The sequence below is a fragment of the Hypanus sabinus genome, chromosome 13 (genome assembly GCF_030144855.1).
Source record: "Hypanus sabinus isolate sHypSab1 chromosome 13, sHypSab1.hap1, whole genome shotgun sequence".
Taxonomy (NCBI): Eukaryota; Metazoa; Chordata; class Chondrichthyes; order Myliobatiformes; family Dasyatidae; genus Hypanus; species Hypanus sabinus.
Genome location: NC_082718.1, coordinates 90,285,559 through 90,311,823, shown reverse-complemented (window position 1 = coordinate 90,311,823; position 26,265 = coordinate 90,285,559). Strand labels below are relative to the sequence as shown.

The 26,265-nt window shown below is 39.7% G+C and overlaps 1 protein-coding gene across 2 annotated transcripts; it reads left to right on the top strand.

The window, feature by feature from the left end:
- Nucleotides 1-9: 9 nt before the first annotated feature.
- Nucleotides 10-22,617, top strand: LOC132404114 (protein FAM216A). 2 transcript variants are annotated; one of them, XM_059988165.1, is made up of 6 exons: nt 10-148; nt 2,149-2,189; nt 11,903-12,051; nt 17,931-18,057; nt 18,800-18,980; nt 20,998-22,611. In XM_059988165.1, exons 1-6 carry the CDS (start codon nt 60-62, stop codon nt 21,023-21,025), a joined length of 615 nt encoding a protein of 204 aa, XP_059844148.1. In that variant the 5' UTR covers nt 10-59; the 3' UTR covers nt 21,026-22,611. The 2 variants fall into 2 exon arrangements, with proteins under 2 accessions (XP_059844148.1, XP_059844149.1); XM_059988166.1 differs by having other exon boundaries at nt 109-148; nt 2,149-2,225; nt 20,998-22,617.
- The last annotated feature ends 3,648 nt before the right edge of the window (nt 22,618-26,265 follow it).

Sequence of the window (26,265 nt, the reverse complement as noted above, 5' to 3'; positions counted from 1 at the left end):
GCTCCAGACTACTTGCTTGATGCTTCGTGCATCAGGTGCTTGGCTGGGCTGCGGGAACCATGTACCCCAGGAAACAGGTCACCTTTCAGGAGCGAGGGTCGGGTTGGCAAGATCTACAGGAGCCACCCAAGGCGAGCAGAGCGAGAAGGTAAGAAATGCATTTATAATTCCTTGCTTATTTTTGTCCTCCTCCGGGCTCTATGTGCAGGGAATCAAACGGAGGCTGTTGCTGATCCTCGGAATACATCCGTGGATTCCGCTTTTGAAACACAGTCTGCGCTTTGCGTGCTTTCCTCTTCACAAGATTCGGCCTACTTGGTTAAAAAAAAACAATTAATTTTGTATTCCAGAGGAATCGTGCTGATTCTCAACTTCTCAGTGGAATGTTTTGCCGGGCAACTTGGCACCTTCCTGCTTCAGTTTTCACCGTGCAGTGCCCCTTCTCACTCCTCTGTGTGCTGGGATCACTAAGTATTTGGCTCGCCTTGTTACGGTTCCCACAAGGGAAAAGAGCAGTGTTGATTCCATCCTATGATGACTGTCGGCGGCGGGGAATGTGAACATCCGACAGTATGTTGCGAGAGGTGGCTGCGCAGCCATCGTCACGGTTTCTCCAATTTCAGGTGTCTGGTGTCAGTGCCAGGAACTTAAAATCTGTGACGAAACTCCGAAGTCGTAAATCTATCCACGCAAAACAAGCACAAAATTCTGGAGTCACTTTGGTTTCACCCCCAAACATTAACATTTTAGAACGGAGATGAGGAATCTCTTTAACCAAAGATGGGTGAATCATTGTCAGAGGCAGCTGTGGAGGTCAAGTCTTTGGATATATTTAAGGCAGAGGTTGTTGGTCAGGGCATGAAAGGGACACGGGGAGAAGGCAGGAGATTAGGGCAAAGAGGTCAAATGGATCACCCAAGATGAAGTGGAACACTCGATGGGCCAAATGGCCTAATTCTGCTCCTCTATCATCAGGTCTCATAATGCAAGTATTTCCAGATGGTTAAAAGTAATTGTTGTTTGGACTCCAAAGACTTTCCCCAGGATCAGATTCAGAATTCCACTTCTTCCCTGTCAGACTGAGCTTTCCAACATTTTCTGTTGAGTACTTTGAAGAAAGACCGCTCCGGTTGTCCGCTCCAGTATTAGAAATCTGAGCATTCATTCATCAGTAGAAATAGTGGACACAGAGAAATATAAACCATTGGTTATTGATTTGTGGGTTCTCATTCAAACTAATGAGGGTCAGATACAGAACCCAGCAAGAGTTCTTTGTTTGGTGTTTCCAACATACAGAATGTGTAGTGGTTAGTTTGTCAGTTCAAACTACTGAATGCTCTGATGGGAGGCTAGCAGTTTGCACTGGAACTATTGAGGTAGAGTGAATGGCATTCCTATCAGAGCAAAGTGCAGAAAAAAATTAATCCGATGTAAAACTTTCATTAAAATCTTGCATTGTTCAAACATTTTCCAAGACCCTTTTTTTTGGTCAACTCTGAGGTCCAATTGCAGTAAAGGTGAGAACTGACTTGTGCACAATGAGTTCCCTCAAGCAACAGTATTATTACGACAAAATTATCTGCATCGGGATAATCTAGACCCTCAGGGCAACACGGTTGTTTAGTGGTTAGCACAATGCTTTGCAGGACAGTCGACCAGGGATCAGTTCCTGCTGCTGCCTGTAAGGAGTTTGTACGTTCTCCCCGTGACCACGTGGGTTTCCTCCGGGTGCCCTGGTTTCCTCCCACAGTCCAAAGAGGTACCGCTTGATAGGTTAATTGATCATTATGATTTGTCCCATGATTAGGCTGGCATTAAATTGGGGGATTTCTAGGCAGAGCTACTCGAAGGACTAGGAGGGGCTATTCTGCAAAAAATCTCAGCTTTTAAAAAAAAAGCACCAATGACAAAATCTGCAAAGACAATTTAATGAGAATCTAAGAAAAATGGACGAGGAGAAATTTAGAATTAGTAAAAGAATAAAATAACTTCCATAATACTGATTTTATTATGCTAAGTCATATATTATTAACCAATGTCAGATTGGTGCAAATGTAGGGTTTCGCTTTGCATTTCCCATTCCATTTTCTTCCACTGGAATATTCATACATCGGATGTAATATTATCTCAAAATGTTGTTCATTTTAGGACACCAGGATTTCAAACTCCGAAACTTCATGATACAGCTGGTAGGTAGGCACTTCAGCTTTCCTGGATGCGTCAAGGTAATTCAATCATTTATGAAGGTGGCTTGGTTACCTTTGTAAGAGTTGACTCGTTTGTTAGATTTGATAAATAAGCATGTATTCACTTGGCTTTGTAGCTAAAAACTGATGTGCTGTTTTATTTATTATGCCTCAGCTACTTAAGTGGTTTTGTGTTGATGTAGAGAGTGGAATATATGGATGTTGATTATAGGAGTCTCCCTACCAACCACTGGGGATATAAGACCATAAGATATAGGACCAGAATCAGGCCATTTGGCCCATCAAGTCTACTCCACCATTTCATTGTGCCCAGTCCAATTTTCCTCTCAGCCCTGATCTCCTGTCTTAATCCTCGTATCCCTTCATGCCCTGACCGATCAAGAATCAATCAACCTCTGTCTTAAATATACATAAAGACTTGGCCTCCTAGCTGCCTGTGGCAAAGAATTCCACTGATTTACCACTCTCTGGCTAAAGAAATTCCTCCTCATCTCTGCTCTAAAAGGGATACCCTTCTATTCTGATGCTGGCCCCTCTGGAATTAGACTCTCCCACCATAGGAAACATCCTCTCCACATCCACTCTATCAAAGCCTTTTTCCATTTGATGGGTTTCAATGCCAGTGTCTTTCACAGTGAAGACTGATACATAATATTTCCTTGTTCCCCATTACTACATCTCTAGCATTGTATTCCAGCCGTCTGATATCCACTCTCACCTCTCTTTAACACTGACTCCACAGCAGAACTAATTCTAGCCATCATCCCTGCCAGTGTTCTTTTCCAATCAATTCCACCAACTCCTCTCTCATGTCTCTGTAATTCCCTTTACTCCACTGTAACACTGATATATCTGACTTTAGATTCTTCTCAAATTTCAGGGTGAATTCAATTTTAGCATGATCACTTGTCCCTAAAGGTTCTTTTACCTTAAGCTCTCTAGTCAGTTCTGGTTCATTGCACAACACCCAATCCAGAATAGCTGATCCCCTAGTGGGCTCAACCTTTAGTTGCTCTAAAAAGCCGTCTCATAGGCTCTCAAGAAATTCCCCCTCCTGGAATCCAGCACCAACCTGATTTTCCCAATCTTCCTGCATATTGAAGTTTCAGACAACTGTTGTGCCATAATCCTTCTGACTTGCATTTTCTATCTCCTGTCGTAACTTGTAGACCACATCCTTACTACTGTTCTGGGGTTTGTGTACAACTCCCATCAAGGTCTTTAACCCTTGCAGTTCCTTAGCTCTATCCATTCTGATGATGGCTGCTATTCTTGGCCCTGCCTGCCTTTAATCTGCTCTTGCTAATCAATCCCAGATGCCGATCGGGTGCTGGTCAAAGCTCACTTTCGCTGTAGTCACCTGCTGCTGGCTTTTCTACTTGGGCAGTGGACATTTATCAGGATGCTTTAGCTTATTAAGGATCCCACCCATCCATCCAGCATCCTCTCTGACTTTCTACCATCAGGCAGGAGACTCCAAATCATAAAAACAAGAATCAGAATCAAGTTTATTATCACCAGCATGTGCTGTGAAATTTGTTAACTCAGCAGCGGCAGTACAATGCGGTAGAAAGAAAAATAAAATAACCAAGTAAATCAATTGCAGTAAATATGTGTCTGTATGTGTATGTATATGTGTGTGTATATATATATATATATATATAGTTCAAAAAGAGAAATAATATATATTAAAAAAAGAAAAAAGTGAGATGGTGTTCAAGAGTTCAATGAGCAAATACGAGGAAATCTGCAGATGCTGGAAATTCAAACAACAACACACACAAAATGCTGGTGGAACACAGCAGGCCAGGCAGCATCTATAGGGAGAAGCACTTTCGACGGTTCGGGCCGAGACCCATCGTCAGGACACTGACTTCGTCCTGATGAAGAGTCTCGGCCTGAAACGTCGATAGTGCTTCTCCCTATAGATGCTGCCTGGCCTGCTGTGCTCCACCAGCATTTTGTGTGTGTTGTTCAAGGGTTCAATGTCCACTTAGGAATCTGATGGCAGAGGGGAAGAAGCTGTTCCTGAATCATTGAATGTGTGTCTTCAGGCTTCTGATACTAACTTCCTGATAGTAACAATGAGAAGAGGGCATGTCCTGGGTGATGGGGATGCTGCCTTTCTGAGGCACCACTCACTGTAGGTGTCTTACGTACTATGGAGGCTAGTATCCAAGATGAAGCTGACTAATTTTACAATTTTGTGGCTTCTTTTGGTCCTGCGCAATAGCACCTTCCCCCCCACCATCACATACCAGACTGTGATGCAGCCTGTCAGAATGCTCTCCCATGGTACATCTATAGAAATTTTCGAGTGTTTTAGGTGACAAACCAAATCTCTTCTAACCACTGATGAAACATGGCCGCTGTCTTGCCTTCTTTATAGCTGCATCAATTAGGATTAGAACGGTCAGGATGAGAAACAGTTTCTTCCCACAGGTCATTAGGTTTCTGAACTCCCTGCGGCATCACATTCGAAGTGTCACTGGTCAATCTGTTCTGTACCTGACAATGTTTAATTTATGCACCTTAGTTTATTTATGTATAATCCATCTGTAGATTTCATCCTTACTTTCATAATAGTGCGTGTTACATGTTTTACATTTTGGTACAGAGAAACGCTGTCTCATTGGATGGTATATGTGTTTATAGTCAAATGATAGATTTGACTTCTGCAATGCTTAACTTTTAAAACTCAAAGCATTTCAAAACTGTCAGTTTTTCAATATGTAGTAGAATTAGAATGGATGCATGATTTTGATGAAATTTGGCATCTTACACATGTTAATAGGATGGTTTGAACTGTGCATTTATTATACTGATGTCCTGTGAGTTTAAATTAAATGCTTATTTGAATTAATTGAACGGGTTGTGTCCTAATAAGGAGAAAAGATCCAGAAAAGAAAATGCCACAACCATGTTTTATGCAGATTTAATGTGAAAAAAGGGCATTCACGTGTTCATGAAAGAACTTAAAGAAGACATGACTGTATAACAGTGTTTGTTTGGTTGTTTCTTGCACTGTGTCAGCGGTTTTTGTAGATTGCAGCCTTTTCATAAGGGAACTAACTGAGTGGAGATAAGACACACAAGCATTGGCGAAGGAGAGATTTTGTTTAAGAGCCATTCTTCTTCCATCTTCCTGCTTGCACAATACTATTGCTTATTTATATTCTGTGAATAAATCAATTATTCGGCCCACCAATTAAATGAAGGATCAACCCCTTATCCTTGTCAGTGACCTTTGACTTCACAAAGGTCAAATGCAATCCGTGGATGAAATCAGTTATTTAATTCCAAGTACATTTATTATCAAAGTACGTATGGAGTATACAACCCTGAGATTCGTCTTCCCCATGGACAGCAAAGAGCCCATCCATTCAAAGAAAAATATCAAACATCAAACCCCCTTCCCCATGCGCAAAAAAAAATCACGCAAGCAAAAAAAAGAGCGAAAACATAGAATATAAAATAGAAAATCAAAAGGCATATTTCTGTTTAGTTCAGTTAGCCAATCCTTTCTAATTCCATTATAAATTGCTCTCTGTCAGGAAAAGGAGGCACAGGATAGTTTCTGGCCGCTGGCATCAGGTGAATCTCTGGACAAGTTCAGAGGATGCAGGGACTTAAGAAAATAAGGAGGGGCATGAGATAGCTTTGGCAAAGAAGGTCAAAGAGAATCCAAATAGATTTTGTAAGTATTTTAAGGGAAAAGTTTAGCTTGGGAGAGAGCAAAGTGCACATCTTTGCTTGGAGCCACAGGAGAAAGATGAGGAGTGCAGTGAAGGACTGTTTCTACCATGGAGAAGGACACAAAGACTTCAGAGCTTGCTATAGTTAACGGGGACATCTTGGAGATGATCCACATCACAGCAGAGAAGATGCTGGACCTTTTAAAAGGTGTGAAGGGAGATAAGTCTCTAGTATATCCAAGAACACAGTTGGGAAGCTAACAGGAGAAATACTGGCTGAGATATATACATCATTGTTAGCGACAAGTGAAGTGCCGGAAGACTGGACTGTGGTTAATGTTATCCCTTTATTTAAAAAGAGCTTTGCAGTAAAACCTGGAACAATAGACCAGTGAGCCTTACATCTACGGTAGCTAATTTACTAGAAGGGATTCTGAGAGATAAGATAGGCATGCATTTGGAAAAACAGGGATGATCAGCATGGCTTTGTGTGTGGAAGATTGGTCTCAGGGACTTGATTGAGGTTTTTGGAGGAACTGACTAAGAAGGTCAATGAGGGTGGAGCAGTGGCTGTAATCTATATAGACTTTAGTTAGGTTCTGATAAGGTTCTGCTTGGTAAGTTGCTATAGATCAAACTAGGAACAACCAGTGCATGAAATGCCATCCGTGACAGTTCAACTTCTCTTGCAGGTGCTCTGGTAATGTTACAAATGATGAGCAGCAAAGTTGTTTCGCCAATTTGATATTTACAGCGGGGTTCAGGCAGCAAGCCCAGAATGTGCCGGCCAACCGGTGGCAAGGAGCCAGGAGCAAGAACTAAAACTGGCGGCAATTTCCACCTCAGACCATTGTCTGATTCAGGGACCCTGCAAACAATAGGAATTTAGCACTGAAGTGCCAAAGAAAGGAACCAAAAATGTGTTAGCTGAGGGAGAAGGAATAGAAAACTCAAAAAGATCGTGCCGATTCCGATCTTCCAGCCAACTTGGTAACATTACAGACAGATGGACTGATGCAAATGGGGGAAGCGAATGAGAATTTGCAGTCTAGGCTAGATGAGGGCCAAGTCAGTTTTTAAACTGGGCTGAATAAGCTTCAGAATGAATATGAACTCAATAATAGGTTGAATTTACTGTGGAGGGGGGGTGGAATTGAGTTCTGCTGTGGAGTCAGTTGAGACCATGCTACAAATTATGGATTCAAAGCTAGCCACAATTAATTGCAATCTGTTACAGCTGTAAGAAACTTGAATTTAGGTTCAAGGAGCTCACAAAGGAAGTTGCTTCTCTAGTCAGGTGCTGGATATCTAGAGGAGCAGTAAGTTAGAACCTTCATCAAGACACTCTGGACAGTTCTGGTGTAGAAAGCAGGATTCACTCAATGTGTATTCCCAGGAAAAACATGACCAATGGAAACTATCGGACATCTCGCTCCTTGTGTTATATCGGTTTAATGGCACAAGAACATGTTGGATCCATTTACAACAAATAACCAGGAAAACATCCAATTTAGGTGCTTCAATAATAACATTTGCCATTGTCATTGCCATCAAAACATTTGTCAGGTTGTTATGGGCCAAAATCTCAGTTACCAATGCCGCGGCTCTGAGAGAAGGGGAGATTCAAACAAGAGGACATGAGTTGAGAGTTAGGGGGCAAAAGTTTAGGGGTAACGCAAGGGGGAACTTCTTTATTCAGTGGGTCGTAGCTGTGTGGAACGAGCTTCCAGTAGAAGTGGTAATGGCAGGTTCGATATTGTTATTTAAAGTAAAATTGGATAGGTATATGGACTGGAAAGGAATGGAGGGTTATGGGCTGAGTGCAGGGTCGATGGGACTACGTGAAAATAAGTGTTCAGCACGGGCTAGAAGGGACAAGATGGCCTGTTTCCGTGCTGTAGTTGTTATATGGTTATGTTACGAATGTGCCACCGCTCTGAGGGGCCGAAGGGTGCGGGGTAGCCCCCTCCTTTGTGAGAATCGCAAGATCACTATTAAGTCAGTTCAGGAGACCCAGGAAATGAGAGAAAGACATGCAGAATCCACAAAGAGTTTGGAATGTGCCCTGGCCTCTGAAAAGGCGGAACTATTGATACCAGATATTGTCTCTTGGAGACGGGATTGTGTATTGAATCCTGTACGATGTATCAAAGCCCCCAGGCAATGAACCGAGGGGAGGTTGGTGGAGGAATTGCATCATCTCACCCTGATTGATATCTGAGACCCTGTGGGTCAGGATAAAAGAGGGTCCGGGAAACAGCCCCTTCAGACGCACCAGAAGAAACGCTAGCGATCCTGTAATAGCGAAAGCCGGTGGGAAGGCCACGTGCGTTCGTTTCCATTTGCCCCAGAATCAGTGATCCTTTACCACGGAAGAATGGTTTTTAGCTAACAACAGGGAAATCAACTCCCAATGACTCTCGAAGGATTGACCTCATAAAAGAAATGGGCAAGTTTTAACCCGTCTTTCTCTCCAACCAAAAAGCTGCAGCTTGAATGAACTAAAGTGACTTTTATATTTCCATCGGACAATACATTACCCCCTAGACAACGATAGAGCTATTCCTTATTGATTATTATTATACCCGCGCTTTTAGATTTAGTATTGACAACGTATATTATCTGTATGTTTGCATTGATATTATTTTTGTGTATTTTTATCAATAAATACTGTTAAAAATAGTACCATCAGACTTCAACGGACCTCTCTATCTTTGCTGGTAAGTGACCCAGTTACGGGGTATGTAACAGTTATATGTCCTTTTACTGTTTAAGCCTTTCATAATTTTGAAGGCCTCTGTCAAACTACCTCTCGCCACCATCCCTAAACTTCTCTGATAATGGAAAAACAAGTTCCGATTTTCCAGCTCCTTCACATAATACAGATGCTATTGTCCTCTTCAGGGTGGGGAAACACCTTCTTCCCCTGATTTGATGTCTTCCTTATATCAGGTATTGTCCATTCTTCAAAGACTATTGTCAGTGAAGTTAAGAACATAAGAAACAGGAGCAGGAGTCGGCCATCCGGCTCATCGAGCCTGCTCCGCCATTCAATAAGATCATGGCTGATCTGACCATGGACTCATCTCCACCTACCTGCCTTTTCCCCATAACCCTTAATTCCACAACTATGCAAACATTGAACAGATGTATAAAATCCAGAGTAATATATATCCAGGTTTGCAGATGACCCTACATGATAGACATAGAACCATAGAACATTACAGCACAGAAACAGGCTTTTTGGCCCTTCTTGGCTGTGCCAAACTATTTTTCTGCCTAGTCCTACTGACCTGCACCTGGACCATATCCCTCCATACACCTCTCATCCATGTACCTGTCCAAGTTTTTCTTAAATGTTAAAAGTGAGCCCGCATTTACCACCATCTGGCAGCTCATTCCACATGTTGTATATTTAACATTTCAGTAATATTTGAGTAATCTTGTGTGTATACATTCTTGTTCATTTAAGTCAATTCATTACCAGTTATATGGTAATATGAATAAATACGTGAATTGCTTATGCCATAACACTACAACGTGAGGTGTGCACACTTTGCTTAAAGTAAAAGAAACTGAAGACTCACATCTCTCAACTCTCTTATCTTCCTTTGAGTTAGTTAAATGTTTTGAAGTCACAAAACATAACAACAGGGAATTGTACATTTGAGAACAGAATGTGCCACGATCAGATTAGAGAATAGGGAAATTGTGGTAGATAGAATTGAAAGTGGGGAACTCTGTCGTTAATTTTGCATTTAAGAAAGGCGGTAGATACTTCAAACTCAGAATGTGACCACTTCCGTTGCTGAGACTAACACCATTTTGCAAACCTGTGCCTCACATTGTGTTCATCCTGGGCATTTCCAAATGTGTTATGATTTAAATCAGATTATAAATTAGAAGTTGACCACTGAACAAACTTAAGCATTTGTACACCCAGTTTTTAAAAGAGCTCAGATACGTAAGGAAGTCCAAAAGGCTACTGGAATGTTAACCTTTATTTTAAGGATTGGAATAGAAATGTGACATTTCAGCATTTATTCAAACCCATGCAGAATAGTGTGTTCACTTTAGGGTGCTGCACCTCAATGTTACCTTTAGGTATGGGTATAAGTCAGATTCCTCAGAATACAATACATCAGACCCACTGGCTGTATAACCTTTCAGAAGTTTATGGGATAGTCTATTAACAATTCCTAGCAATGATAAAGGAGGAATTCATCAAAACTAGTTTTAATAATCTGAATATAAATTACCAGTGAAATCTTAACAAACAGATTGAAGAGCTTATATTTTGGTTTCACTAAAACCTTAAACTTTTGGTAGATTAAAGTTTTCATGGTTCAGTTTAGTAATTTATGCTAAGAATCTGGGGGGGAAATAGTAGGCAATTGAATGGAGGTAAAGTTACTGAAGCTAAAGTTTAAAAGAATGAAGAAGCACAACCTGTTTCATAACCTTTTTTGATGCTATATTCTTGTAAGGATATTGTATCCAATAAAGTGTTTTTCCCCTTAATGTAGATTTAGCCTTGCATGTTTGTCCAAAAGTTAATACATTATGAGATATCATCCTGGCCACACCATTTCTGTAATCAGATGGCTTATGGATAAACTTTCCCCCGTCATATTTTTTATGATGGAAATGGAAGGGATGCAGACTGGACAATCTAGAAGTGGTCTATCTTGTAATCCATCACAAACATTTGCAAGCCTTAACTGAAAAGTGTGTGCTTTTTTGTCTTGCTTGGGGATCATCTTAAATACAACTCAGTAAGTGCTGTGCACCTGTGTAGGAACATTCATTACCACAAGGAAATGACATCATGTAATAAGTACAAGGTGTATTAGATAGGGTATGGTAGCTTAAGAATTAAATCTCATTTATCAATATGATAGAAGGAGCATTATATGACTTCTAACATAACCATATATTGGAATTATATTATTTTTCCTGTCTAGATGTATATTTTATATACATAGAGATACAGCCATGGTAACAGGGAGCCCACACTGCCCAATTCGTCAGAGCTTTCTTTACAAACATCCGAAAACTTTGGAACTCCCTCTTGTGCTTTGTTCTCCAAACACGGGCAGCAGCCACATAATAAACATTTGGAATTGAACTTGGCAAAATGTTTGCAGACGTTTCGGCTGCGGTCGAGAAGCCAACGTCAGTGCGCAGTTGAGGGTGTTTTCTTCTCGGAATGCTGGTTTACATACTCTGGAAATTGATTAGCCGTCATGATCTGGTCAGCTGGTTCAGAACACGGAACAGTTTAGCAGTAGAAGATTTGATGGTCTAGTTTTGAGGGAGGTCCATTGGAAGTGTTTGCTTCGTTGGTCAGATCCTGAGATTAAGGGTATACGAGCCTTTATGGAGAAAAGAGAAACAACAACATCAACAATGAATTGCCAGTAATTAGGTGCAGAGGAGATGTTAAGGGGCAAGTTTTTTATACAGAGAGTGGTGAGTGTGTGGAATGGGCTGCCAGCGATGGTGGTGGAGACGGATACAATTGGGTCTTTTAAGAGAATCCTGGATAGATACGTGGAGCTTAGGAAAATAGAGGGCGATGGGTAACCCTAGGTAATTTCTGAGGTAAGTACATGTTCGGCACAGTATTGTGGGCTGAAGGGCCTGTATTGTGCTGTAGGTTTTCTATGTTTCTCTAAACATAATTTACTTACTTCATGTTAATGCTCTTAATTTGCTAACAAGAATACTTATAAATGAAGTATTATTTTCTAACAAGAGATAGATAAAATACAAAAATGGACCATGTTTTATTTGTGTCTTTCTGTAAGTTAAATACAGTACATTCTTTCAAGTAATTTGCAGTAACGTATAGGACAATAATTCATTCTGAAGTCTGGACAGATTTTAATTCTGCTGATCCAGACCCTGTTGCCAACCACAACCTACATGACAAATATAAACTTGTATCTGGCAAGTGCACTGAGAGCTCGTTCTCCTTTTCCTGCTTCTGCCCTTTAGGACTGGTGTGTCCACCGATGGTAAAAGCACCTGAAACAAAGGAATGGAAAGCTAAGGAGAATCGTGGCATGTTGCAGCAATTGTCGCTCAGTCCACAGCTGAAAACGATACACATTCCCAGATCAATGGAGACAGCCCCTTTTCTGCAGGTATCTAATCAATATGCTTCCAAAGCCAATATATGCAACAATTTCTTAATCCCAATAACTTGGCAATGTACTTGAGGATTTTGGGGCATTCTGCGGCAAATATACTGCAAAAATGTCCTTTTGCAATCATATGAGAGAGAGAGGGTGTGTGTGTGTGTGTGTATGTGTGTGTGTGTACAGATATTTCCTGATCAATTGCTCAGAAATTGAAGGCAAATAAATGAAAGTCGTGTTAATGAAATTGCAATAAAAAATCTGCAGATGCGGGAGATCTAAAATAGGAACAGAAAGTGCCGAAAATGCTCAGTAGGTAATTGGTTTATTATTGACTCATGTACTAAGGTACAGTGAAAATTTTTGTTTTGTACGTCATCCATACATATCATTCCAAACATAACCACATTGCAGCAGTACAAAAAGCAAAGTAATAAAATTTTAAATATAACGTTTCTGATACACAGAAAGTGCATGGTAGGTAGACAATAAGGTATAAGGGACAAGACAAGAAGATTGTGAAATTAAGAATTCTCCTTTATTGCAGGCTGACCTTGAGCCTGTTGGGTCATGTTTTCAAATGTTGCCCAATGGAAGTGTGGAGAAGAGAGAGATTAGCCAGGGTGGGAAGTGTCTTTGATTACGCTAGTGGCTTTGCTGGGGTGAGAGGAAGTGTAGACAGTCAATGGAAGAGAGCCAGGTTTTCGTGATGAATGGGCTGTATCCACAAGCCCTTTGCAATTACTTGCAGTCTTGGGCAGAACATTTGCCATATCAGGCTGAAATGCGTCAGAAACGATATTCATAAAAATGGGTGAGGGTCAGGCACCTTTGGAAGGAAAAACATCCAACATTTCAGGTCAAGATATTTCTCACATTTTCTGTTTTTTAAAAAAATTTAAATTAATGGAGGATCTAACTGTTAAAATAGATGAGTGCTGCACTTTGGGGTCAGGATTAAGGTCTAGTCCTTACTATGAGTGCTGTTGACATACCGGTCTTTACTCCAAGACAGATGCTGGAAATATGGAGCATTTTATGTGTGTTGCTCTTACTCCAAAAGTTCCTTGGGTTGACATTCATTGGAAAAAAAGATGCACACTTGCATGGTGTCTCCTACAAGTTCAGACTTTAGAATCGTTGAAGTAGTTTCTAAGGGTAGTATGCACAAAACCGACTTTCACCTGGAATATTGCGTACAGTTCTGGTTGCCCCACTATGGGAAGGATGTTGAGGCTCTGGAGAGGATGCAGAAGAGGTTTAGCAGGATGCTGCCTGGTTTAGAGGGGATGTGCTATCATGAGAGGTTGGGTAAACTTGGTTTGCCTGCTATGGTGGTCGAGGCAAATATATCAGAGGCTTTTAGGAGATGTTTAGATAGGCACATGGATATGAGGAAGCTGGAGAGATATGGACAGTGTGCTGTGCTCTACTGCCCTATGTTCTATCACCAATACCAACCTTCTGTTTTCCCCTTGTTAATTCCTACTCCAATAAGCTGTAAATCCTGTACAATAACTGCTTGTTGCATAGTGTATCAAATGTGTTTTTTTTTTCCAAAAATCAAATGTACATCTCAGTTAATTGTCAAACAAAAACTGCATAGATTTGCAAGTGCTGATGTCAGACAAACTGGCCTGTTCTCCTTCTCCTTCATCGAAGTTGCAGTTGAGTTTATTGTTACGTGCACAATGTCTGTAAAAGTGCAATGAAAAAACTCGACTTACAGCAGCACCACAGGCACATAGCACCATGTAAGCAACATTCACAAGAAAAACATAAATTAAACAAACTTTACAAGAATTTCTGAAACGTCAAGGATACACTTGTCATATTCCAACCTGTAAGGGCTACTTTGTAATTAAAGGATTTTTTTAAAGAGCAAAAACTGTTAAAGGAATGAAATTAAAGGAATTGTTTTAAGAGCAAAATATGTTCACTAACATTGCAGCCACCCCTTTTAAAACCATTACTTTATGGGAAGTATTTCTGATGGACTGACATTGAAAATAAAATAGGCTGTTAGTTTCACAATCTGAAAAATGTGCAATACAATAAAATTTCCAGCTCACTTCATATTCTGAACTTTTTCTAGGCTTGCTGAACGGCATCATCCATTTTAATGAGCTTAGCAATGAATAACTCCTCTAACAGCAATCCATTCAATGCTGTGCCTTTCTCGATAGTAGTGGTAAACAAAACAAATTGACTTCATGCATTGTGTAAAGAAACTTAATGTATTCAATTATATTTTGGATAATCTTTTCTATGCTTATGTTCAATACATTTTGTAAAAACGTGTTGCAAGCTTTGGTTAAAACACCTGATACAGGAGTTCACAACCTGGGGTCCACAGACTATTTTGTTAATGGTAAGGCTCCATGGTATAATAAAGGTTGGGTAAATTTATCAACTAGAGTACATACAGACTGACATTTCTTAAAATGAATTCTATACAAAGTGACGGGTCCTTTGAGAAATGAATAATGGCTCTGGTGAAGTCACTATTTGTACAGATTTATGCTTACGTCAATATTGACAGCTTTGTTTCGGTGGGAATACTTCCTGAATTAGTGACTGCGACTCTAAAGTCAGTATAGAAACTGAACACAAGACTCTAGCCTGACTCCTCAGTCGATGCTGAGGGAGTGTTGCATTGAATGGGGGTGCCATCTTTCAGATATCAGGTGTACTTGCTCAGGTGGACATCCAAACTCTTCTGACACGGCCCGTAGAGTAGAAAACTATCCAGAAATAAATCCTCAAACAATACCGTAAAATAAATTAAATTGTCCTTAATCTCACTTTTTTTTATTTTTGTGATCTACAAATTATATTGCAGTCAAAATGTTAACTACTGATGCTCAAAAGTTATTTATTGGTTACAAAGTTTCTTGAGATGCATTGTGGATGTAAATGTATTCGTGATTAATATTTATCTATTGCAATACAGCACAGAGCAAAGCACTTCTGGTGCTTCAAGACACCCCGCCCAGCAACCTTCAATTTAATCTGAGCCTTACCGTGGGACAAATTGCAATGACCAATTAACTTATCAATTGGTATGTCTTTGGACTGTGGAAAAAACCCACAGGGTCACGGGAAGAGTGTACGAACTCCTTACAGAGAGTGGTTGGAATTGAACCCAGGTCGCTGGTACTGTAAAACATTGTGCTAATTGCTACGCTACCATGCTGTCCCCATTCAAATACTTAAGCTCGTTATTGTAATAGGCTCTGTTTCAGAAAAAGCTACAAAATAGTAACAGAATTAGTCAAAAATAATTCCATTATGCTTATTAAGTTATTGCTTCAGAATACATTTTCTCAATAATATTTTTATTGTCTTTTTTAAAATAAAGAGAACATAGTGTAAAGGAGAATTGTGCAGTGTATAACAAATGTAACAAATGTACAATTCACATTCATGAAAGAGATGCACCCATAGTACAAACATTATCACCTCACCCTTCCCAGTCCCCAACTCCGAGCCATCAGTGCATTGGCAAAAAGGGTTAAACAGAACCTTTGTCCCCACAGAGCTGCATTGGTATAGAGAGGGTGTATTTTTCGAATAAATAGGCTGTTGTATGATAACAAATCTGAGTCCAAAGAGTTTTACTGGAAAACGCTGGAGGTCAGGGATTTATGTACTGAGGAAAGGAGAGAGAATGGCTGGAAATTTTGAAAATGGAAGGGTCCCCACACCCTTTGGAACGTTTATTTCCGAAATGAGGATTGAACAGTGGATCTTCTCAAGGTGTAGATGTCTCAAGGTGGACATGATGTCCCTGAGCCACTGAGCGTAGGTGGGCGGGGCAGCATCCCTCCACCTCCGCAAAACTGTGCGCCTGCCCAACAGAGAGGCAAAAGACAGTGTGCAACGTTTGGTCGGACTGAGGTGCATGTCCCCCTCTCCGGAGGTGCCGAAAAGGGCAATCAAAGGGTTGGGTACCAAATTGTAATTAAGTATTTGGGATAGAGTTTGGAAAACATCTCTCCAGTATTTTTCCAAACTAGGGCCTGTCCAGTACATATGGATAAGGGAAGCCTCACCCCTTTTGCATTTGTCACAACGGATTAACACCTGGGTAAATGTGAGATAATTTAGTTTTAGACATCTGGGCCCTGTGTATCGCCTTGAACTGTAACAGGCAGTGGTGGACACATAAAGAGATTGAGTTAACTAATTTGAGGACTTCATCCCATACCTCCTCTGACATTGAAAAATTTAAATCTTGCTCCCAAGCAGTTTTAATTTTGTCAAGAGAGGCTCGCCTCAGAGACGCCAGCTTGTTGCAGATAATAGATATTAGACCTTTACACAATGGATTCATACACAGAAACAAATCAATGGCATTTGTGTTGGGTATCTCTGGGAAGTTTGGTTTCAGAGGGGGGATAAAACGTCTAATTTGCAAATATCTAAAGAAATGAGTATTGGGTAGATTAAACTTTGCAGACAGTTCTTCAAATGATGCAACACAGTTGTCTAGAAAAAGATCTTTAAAGTGCCTGATGCCCTTTCTGTACCAGTCTTGAAATGTTGGATCATGCATATAAGGCTGGAAGAGGTGATTATGTAGAACAGGACTTGAAAGAGAGAAGGCATGGAGACCACTTTGCTTTCTGAACTGAGCCCACGCTCTCAGGGTCTGCCTGAAGACAGGATTAGCAATTGGTTCAGACGTACGAAAAGGGAGTGCAGATCCAAGAAGTGCAGAGATGGAAACATTCTTAGTGGAGTTCAGCTCCATTGTCACCCATAATGGGCAGTCAGATTGATTATAAAAATGAGACCAAAAGATGAGACAAAGAATGTTAGCTGCCCAGTAGTATAGGCAGAAATTGGGCGGAGCCATGCTGCCAACACTTATATTTTTGAAGATGAACTTTATTCAGTCACGGATGCTTGCCCTTCCCCGAATGAATAAAGGACAATATGACTGAGTCTAGTGACTTCAGAATACATATGGTGATTTATTGAGATGTGTGTAATTGTAAAACTTAGTGAAGGACCAGATGTTCCTTTCAGGACTTGCTCAGTGGAGGGTCACGCGACTAAAATAATTGTTTAATTGATGATTTTTGATGCCAACTGCAATATCTGGGGTTGAAAACCTGTGGAAATAGTGAATATCTACAGCCTTGATTGTTGTAAAATGAATGATTATGTCCTTCTGGTTTTCGCTTTAGCTGACTGCGGTTATAACACCACCTCTAAATTGATTAACCATTGCCAGTGTACTGTATTTGAAGTGATGGAGTGATCAATTTAAGCATTTTTAAATAACCAAAGCATTGTTCCACTTTTGATGTTTATTTCCATAATCAATGTTTAAATTATAATTTGATTCCCCTCGATGAGAAGCTAGCACCATTGGTCAAAAGAAGGAAGGCTAATATTGTTTGTTACCATACTGCTGTAATATTTGATTCTTTCTTCAGAGTGATACTGAAACCAATAAGTAACAAGAGTTGGATGGTCTATGCAAACACAGGCATTGTTGAAGGTGCATTCCTTCATGTGAGATGATAAAATATATCAGACTACTCTGCTATTCCATGCTGTAGTTCAAATGGGGGCTCAGTAGATACAAAACCCTTTTATACATTACTGAGAGGCAAAGGTTTTTCATTTTATGCAATCACATTAAGAGGGAAATAATGGTCAATAAGGAAGATTTCTGCCTTTATTTTTATTAGTGGATAATGGAACCTATACTTGTCCAATGTTACAGAATTTTAATCTGTGTATAAATTTAAAATTTCATTAACTTGGGGTTTGCTGCAACTGGTTTAATTTGTGTTCACTCTAATAAGAATGGACAGATACTCTGAAAAGGAGTTATGAGTCCCTTTAGCATATTGTTGTTTATATTCCAGCACCCAAGCTTAAAAACAGGGCAGAAGCGATATCTATTTAGTATTGCTAACATCTACAGCACAGATCATATGCGTAGGCTGATGGAGAAGCAATACTTAAATATGCTGCAGTGCCGCACAAAGCTTGGTAAGTAATGAACATATGACAATTAAGAAGCATTTCCTGAGTTTTATATCAAAATTTAAACCAAATAATTTGAGGGGTTTTTTTGTACCCTGTTGTCTAAGTATACACTTAGCTTGATGTTTGTGCAACTGGAAAAGAAGAAAGCTGAAACATGAGAAGCAAGAAAGATTCCCGTTAGTAAGGGGCAGAGACCAAGGTTCACGAACTTGCGTTAGTTGCACAGATGGGTAAATTAATTTTCTTTGATATGTTAACATTGTTGACCATTAAGCTGATTGCTTTACTGTGCTTGATCTTAATCTTGAAATTGCATGCAGTCTTAGTTAATCGTAAAAATTTTGGGAGAGTTTTTAAAGTTTTTTTGCAGCTTAGGAACGGAGATGCAATGAATGCATTTTAATTCCATTTTATTTTATTTTAGTTTTATTTATTGAGATGCAGTGCGGAATAGGCCGGCAGCTGGCCTTTTAACCCTAACTGAAGACCAATTAACCTCCTCACGAGTAGGTCTTTGGACTGTGGGAGGAAACCAGAGCACCTGGAGAAAATCCACTCATTCCACAGGGAGGACATACAGAGGATGTCAGGATTCGACTCTGAGGCATGCAAGAAGCTGGTTGGATTTGAACCCGGGACAACTTGCCTTGAAGTCCGGTGGTGATGCCTCTATACCACCAGCCAGCTATGCTACAATAACTTTTAACTTGTACTCAACTAATTTGATTATGTTTTCTTATCTCAGGGTATATAACCTCACATCAATCTCAGAAATACTCTAATTATATCAGAAAGCAATCCCAAAAAGAAACATGGAGGCAAAATAGCAGCAAGTTGTCTACAGCTCAGAGCTCAGTGAAAGAGTCACCACCCTTGCAACCCAGAAAACCAGTTTCTCTCCCTATGTTGGGAGGTAGCAGTCAGAGGTCTGTATAGTTTACATTCATTTCATGTTTGTTTTGAATCTTAATGAAAACTACAGCATAGAACCAGTGGACAATTAAGAACTACTGGTTTTGAATATCCCAACTCTTCGTCTGATGTTCTGGATCTCAATTTTAACACTGTCCACTGATTGAAAAGCAGAATATCACCAAGTTGAGGTTCGCATGTAACATCCTCACATGCATTACATTGCTTCTAGTTGTTCAATTGATCTTGTAATCTATCTGATTGGTGGGGATTGAAGCAGTTGTGAGTAGGATTGGCATTTGGAATCCATGTCAACTCTTTGTAGAACAAAACATACCTATTCTGCCTATCAATTAGTTACAGATGTGTAATTAAAAAACTTTGTAATCAGAATTAAAGTTAAAGTCTGTATGGGGCCAGTGCTTATGCCGGTTTCCGTGGTGTGAAGCGACTGAAAGTACGAGACTCCCCACCCCCGGATAGGACACCAGTCTATATCACAAGGTTAACCCCCAGCATTTTGCTGGTACCCATTTTCAGCTGGGTGGACTGGAGCAATGTGTGGTTAAGTGCCTTGCTCAAAGACACAACACACTGCCTTGGCTGGGGCTTGAACTCACCACCTTCAGATCACTAGTCCTTAACCACTTGGCTATGCGCCACACGTAACCAGAATTAGGGACTATTTATTTCAGGATCTCTAGTTCTGACCTACCTGTTAATGAACTTTTCTAAGTATACTGCATATCCTCAACAGATGTATCCTGCTGGATTTTTGTCATAGAATTAACGTGAGGTTCTACTAATCCAGCTGAGAAAAATTTAACAATACCATTATTGCTAAGGATACTAATTAGGACAGTTGTCCTGTTACAGCATCACTGTTCCTCCTAAGGCAAACTACTTTAAAACAATATGATTCTTACTCAAATAAAGTCCAGGCAGTGAAATTGTGATTTAGTGAGTTTTTGAATTTAGGTGGAGGGGCAGTTAGTGTTGAGGGAGAAGGGAGTTTGCAAAAGGACAGATTAGGAGAATGGGCAAAGAAGTGGCAGATGGAATGTAAAGGAAGGAAATATTTGGTAAAGGAATAAAGGTGCAGACTATTTTCAAAACCGGGAGAACATTCAGACCTCAGAGGTGCAAAGGGACTTGAGAGTCCTCCTGCAGGATTCCCTAAAGGCTAACTTGCACATTCAGTCGGTGGTAAGGAAGGTGGATGCAATGTGACCCTTCGTGCCAAGAGAAAGGGAATATAAAAGCAAGGATGTTCTGCTGAAGCTTTTAAGACAATGGTCAGATCGCACTTGGTATATTGTGAGTAATTTTGGGCCCGTTGTCTAAGAAAGGATTTGCTGGCATTGGAGAGGGTTCAGAAAATCACAAGAAAAATTCCAGGAACAAAAGGATTATTTGATGGCTCTGACCCTGTACTTGATGTCATTTAGAAGAATGGTGGGGGTGGGTTCTTATTGAAAGGTATTGAATATTTAAAGGCTTGGATAGAGTGGACATAGATAGTTTAGTTACCTAAAGTGGGGGAGTCTAGTACCAGAGGGTACAGCCTCAGAGTATAGGGACATTCATTTAGAACAGAGATGAGGAATTTCTTTGGCCAGAAGGTGGTGAATTTGTGGAATTCATTGTCATAGACAACTGTGTAGGCTAAGTCTTTGAGTATATTTAAAACAGAGGTTAATTGTTTCTTGGTTGGTAAGGATGTCAAAGGTTACATGGAGAAGGCAGGAGAATGTGGTTGAGAGGGATAATTAATCATCCATGATTAAATCCATGATTAATCATCCATGACTCGATGGGCCAAATGGCCGAATTCTGCTCTTATGTCTTGTGGTCTATATTGTGAAAAAACAAGAGGTCATGAAAAGTCAGGAAATGTTATATTTAAAAGAACCTACAAATTGTTATGCATATTTAATCGGCAAGTAAAGAGGAAAGTACAAAATTCTAAGTAAATTTGTTATTAAAGTACATATGCTACCTTATACTACCCTGAGATTCATTTTCTTGCAGACACTTACATGGAAAAAGAATACAATAGGATTCCATGAAAAACTGTACATAAACAAAGACTGACAAAGAACCAAAGTGCAAAAGAAGACAAACTGCAAATAAAAAATACTTAACTAGAGTTGTAAAGTGTCCTTGAAAATGTGTCTGTAGGTTGTAAGATTAAATTGCACCTGTAATGTTAAGATATTAAGGTGGTCCCTCAGATTGACAGAACTTGCTTCTATTACAGTTGGATTCAAACATGATGCTCGTGGCCGATGAGAGCCACTCATTTTACAACATCTGAGACAACAGGTGCTCCAGGTGGTAGTTTCCTGAGAGTGCCCTCCTTTCACTGTTTATACTGGCTTCTCTGTGTATGGAAGATGTTCTCAGTAACATCCTGTACTTTCTTTCTCCTGGAGTTTCCAGGAGTCTGTGGGCAATTTTTTTCCTAGTGAGGTGATTTTGAATTGATTCTTGGTAATCACCTCCTGTGACAGCAAACGGAACAATGTGCATGTTTTGTGAGTCTGGTTTTAGATGGGCAACATGGCTTATCCATTCAAGCCAACAATGCAAATCACAGCTCGATGCAGGTTCTCCCACTGAATTTGGAGCATTTTACAGCGGTAGTTAATTTTATAGTGCCATATTTGCTAATCCAAGAATCAAAATCTCACAGGAGGGCAGACGTGCCTCAATTTTTGTGCTGAGTTGATGTCTTGATCTCAGGTTCCAAAAGCATAATAGACACTAGATCTTGTCAAGATTCTAATTTATTGAGTTAGTTAGACCAAACTCTTTAAAATGAGTGGATTGCTGCACAACGCATTACGCGAATGCAAGGGCATCTTTCAGTGTGATAAAGTTCTATGTGTTTCTGGTACTGTCATCACAGATCATACCTATAAAGGCTAGAGCATTTTGCTTTTTCAGAGATACACAAGATAACGGTGTAACAGAAAAGAAGTTGCATTGCTTCAAAGTTATAGGTTGTATTTTGGAGCTTCAGCCATGGTTAAAGCAACTAAGATCAGGTCCAAATGAAATTTGAATATGTAAATAATCACAGTGCAAATGCAGTTATGTGAAAAGGTAAAAAAACAGTCCAGAATGGCAGCACTGCCTCAATAGGTGATGCATGCTAGACAGAAGCAGAAAATTCCCTGAAATCTGCCACATACAGTGAAGTAATTTGCTTCAGTGTATGTGGCAACCTGTCCAAATGGCTGACAAATCAACATGCATGCATGCACACACACACACACACACACACACACACACACACACACAACAGTGCTAATATTTTCTTAACAAATCATGAGGCTGGTAAAATAGGGCATCTTCTTGAAGTCAGGTAACTCTTTTCTCCTGAAGATAATGAAGCTCCTATAGTATTCCTTAAACCAGTGTAGTAATGTTCTAAAAATAGTCTTCACAGAAATTGTATCCACTGCTCTACAAACTAACATTAGTCAGAAATTAATCCAAGTTGTCATTTCATCCCAAGTTTTTAAAAATCAGCATACAAATATGCCTTAGTTATTGCTTCCTTACCAGTACAAAACAGAAAAAAATGGCTACCTGCTGATACACGGAAGTATCTTAATACAGTACTTTTAATTTGAAGTGGAGGGGTGGGGGAAGTGGAGGGTTACTGAACTGACTTTGGATTAATTTTCTAAAAGTAGTTAAAAATAATGGGTCATTTTCTCAGTCCCTAGCAAAATATTCAACTGATATTGAAACACTTTAAAACCAGAATTAACATCTAGGATATTCTCAATCGTAATGATTGACAGTACTTAAGAGAAATTCTCACTTTCCACAAAATTTCCTGCAAAAGTTGGTAGCTAACAGTTCATGAGCCTGAAGGTTTGTGTGGCAAAAATTACACATTAATGTGGGAAGCCTTCAGTTATCAGCTGGATGATTATTGATCAGGAAACAAAAGTTGGAAAATTAAGATTATTTAACAGGTTTGTTCTTCATTGGTCCTGGTTGGTATCATTGCCAATCACCATTTTATCAAGTTCACAGACTGAAAGGTTAGTTCTTGTAATAAATGTATTCCTTTAAACTGGACATAATGTTATATTTTTATTACATGCAGTTTGAAATGCATGTATCTACAGGAAAACTTTAAACTGTAATATTTCCTTAGCTTTAGTGCCCAATTTAATGTTAATACAACAGAAGATGAAGCAAATAACCAGATTCTCCATTTCATGTTTGAATATACCATGAATCAAAGATTAAAATACAAAGAAAATTAAGTTCCCAAAGCATAACCTCAGAGCTCTTGAAAGAGAAGTGACTTCTACATATTAGTACCAGAACATAAGTTTGTAAAGAAGTTGACTGGGGATATTTAAGATTGTACACTGCTGACCATAAGCGAATTCCAAGTTTCTGGTTATGTATAGATTTGGAGCCATTTGAAGTACTTCCAATAGAAATCCAGCAACATTCATAAACAGATGAGCTATTTCTTGATTGAATTGTTAAATCCATGTCTTAAACCAAAAAGGGCTGTCTGCAATTGACATTGATTTCACACACAGTATGCATTTCAATAGCACTTTGTATATTTAAGACTTGTACATTAAGCTTCTCTATTCTCAGGTCTAATCTGTGTTATTAGTTCATTTTCATAAGCAGTTTCAAAATCTATTTTCTTTGAGTGTTTAAGATGGACAGTTGCTGATCATGATCATTCATGTGGTTCAAGATCAAATAAATTTACAAAAAAAAAATCTTCACAGAAAGTGAACATTGGTGACCTTGGGTCTTCATCCAGCTTCTGATCAGCATAAAAATACAATTCCAAATGTACCAAAAGAAAAGGACTTGAAGCACATTCAAGATGTAAACTACTCTCAGAATTGGATTAATTTCTTGTGACGCATTTTGGAGAACTTTGCCTTGTTTTAATTCTAATTGCTTTTGAACCTGAACTTTTCATAGCGTATTAAATTTGGAAGATTTTACTGCCCCAAAAGATTTTTTTTCCTATTTTGGCCCACTGATGAGTTACAGCTCAGATTGTGAGTGATAATGAAAGAGAAGTTAGTTAAGATAATACCCTGAATGTAACTACTAAAATTGTCACAGAGCAGTAAGCAATCAAGATGTTTAATCAACAGGGGCAGCAAGTTTATTCAAATACACAAACTCAAGCCTAGCATTTTGAATGCTCAAATATAGATTTTAAATGATCATAGTGTAAAAGACATACTGATTTTCAAGATATTTTGTCATCAGATCCTCTCACAGTGCTTTCTACTAATAATTTTGTCCCCAGCAGGCATGAAGCTCAAGGCGGTCTGCAGCTTCTTTACAGCCTCTACAATATAGCATCCATCCTTTCCGGCTCAGAAACACCCAACCCAAGGATGTCCTTGGGGCAGCCCACAAGTGTCACACATGTTCTAGAGTCAACATAGCACACCTATAATGTTCAACAGAACCGCACAAGGCAACAGAAAAATAACCCCTTTCCCACCCAACCATCCACTCCCTCCAGACAGACAGACCTGTAACCCCAGGACAGGCTGCCTCTGGTCTTCCTGTGTCTTAAGGTTAAAATGTTTGAACACAAATATTCTAATCTATCCTAGTCGGTGGATTTTGATTTCAAATCAAAGTTCAAAGTAAATTTTATTTTCAGAGTACATATATGTCACCACATACAACCCTGAGATTTTTTCCTGCGGGCATCCTCAGCAAATCTATAAAACAGTAACTATAACAAGATTCAGTGAAAGATCAAGTAGAGTACAAAAGACAACATAAATATTTATATAAATAATATATAAATAAATAGCAATATAAAAGAGTCCTTAAAGTGAGATCATTGGTTGTGGGAACATCTCAATAAATAGTCAGGTGAGTGTAGTTATCCCCTTTTGTTCAAGATCCTGATGGCTGAGGGGTAGTACCTGGTGGTACGACTCCTGTGACTCTTGTACTTTCTATGTAATGGTAGCAGTGAGAAAAGAGCATGGACTAGGTGGTGGGAGCTTTGATGATGGATGCTGCTTTCTTACAACAGCAGTTCTTAATGGCTGGGAGGGACTTACCCTTGATAGACTGGGCTGAATCCACTACTTTTTGTAGGACTTTTTGTTCAAAGGTATTGGTGTTCCATACCAGTCTGTGAAACAGCCAGTCGATACACTCTCCACTACACATCTATAGAAGTTTGTCAAAGTTTTTAATATCATGCTGAGTCTCTGCAGACTCGTAAGGAAGTAGAGGCGCTGTTGTGCTTTCTTTGCAATTATATTTACATGCTGGGTCCAAGACAGGTCTTCTGAAATAGTAACACTTGAGAATTTGATGTTACTGACCCTCTCCACCTCTGATCCTCCAATGAGGAATGGTTTGTGTACCTCTGGTTTCACTCTCCTGAGGTCTACTATCAGTTCCTTGGTCTTGTTGGCATTGAGTGAGAAGTTGTTGTAATGACACCTCTTAGCCAAATTTTCAATCTCATTCCTGTATGCTGATTCATCACCACCTTTGATACGATCCACAGCAGCAAACTTGAAAATGGTGTTGGAGCTGTGCTTAGCCATGCACTCATGGGTGTAAACCAAGTAGAGCAGACAACCTTGTGGTGTACCTGTGCTGATGGAGATCATGATGATGTTTTTGCCAATCCAAACTGACTGGCGTCTGCAAGTGAGGAAATCCTGGATCCAATTGCACAAGAGGTATTGAAACCCAAGTCTTGGGAGTTATTGATTAGTTTTCAGGGGATAATGGTATTCAATGTTGAGCTGTAATCGATTGAACATCCTGATGTACACATCTTTGCTGTCCAGATGTTCTAGGGTTGTGTGAAGAGTCAATGAGATGCCATTTGCTGTGGACCTGTTGCTCTAATAGACAAATTGGACTGGATCCAAGTCACCTCTCAGGCAGGAGCTGATATGTTTCATCAACAGCCACTCAAGACATTTAATTACTGTGGATGTAATTGCAACTGGACGATAGTCATTGAGGCAGATTACCATTCTCTTCTTGGGCACTGGTATGATTGAAGCAGGTACACATTAACACGAGAAAGTGGTCCTGATGAAGGGACTTGGCCTGAAATGTTGACTGTATACTCTTTTCCATAGATACTGCCTGACCTGCCAAGTTCCTCCAGCATTTTATGGGGTACTACACACTGCTGAAGCAAGAGGTTAAAGATAATCAGTGAATACACCAAGCCTGTTGGTCAGCACAGGTCCTCAGCCAGTTACCCCTTCAGGTCTGGTTGCTTTCCTTGGATTC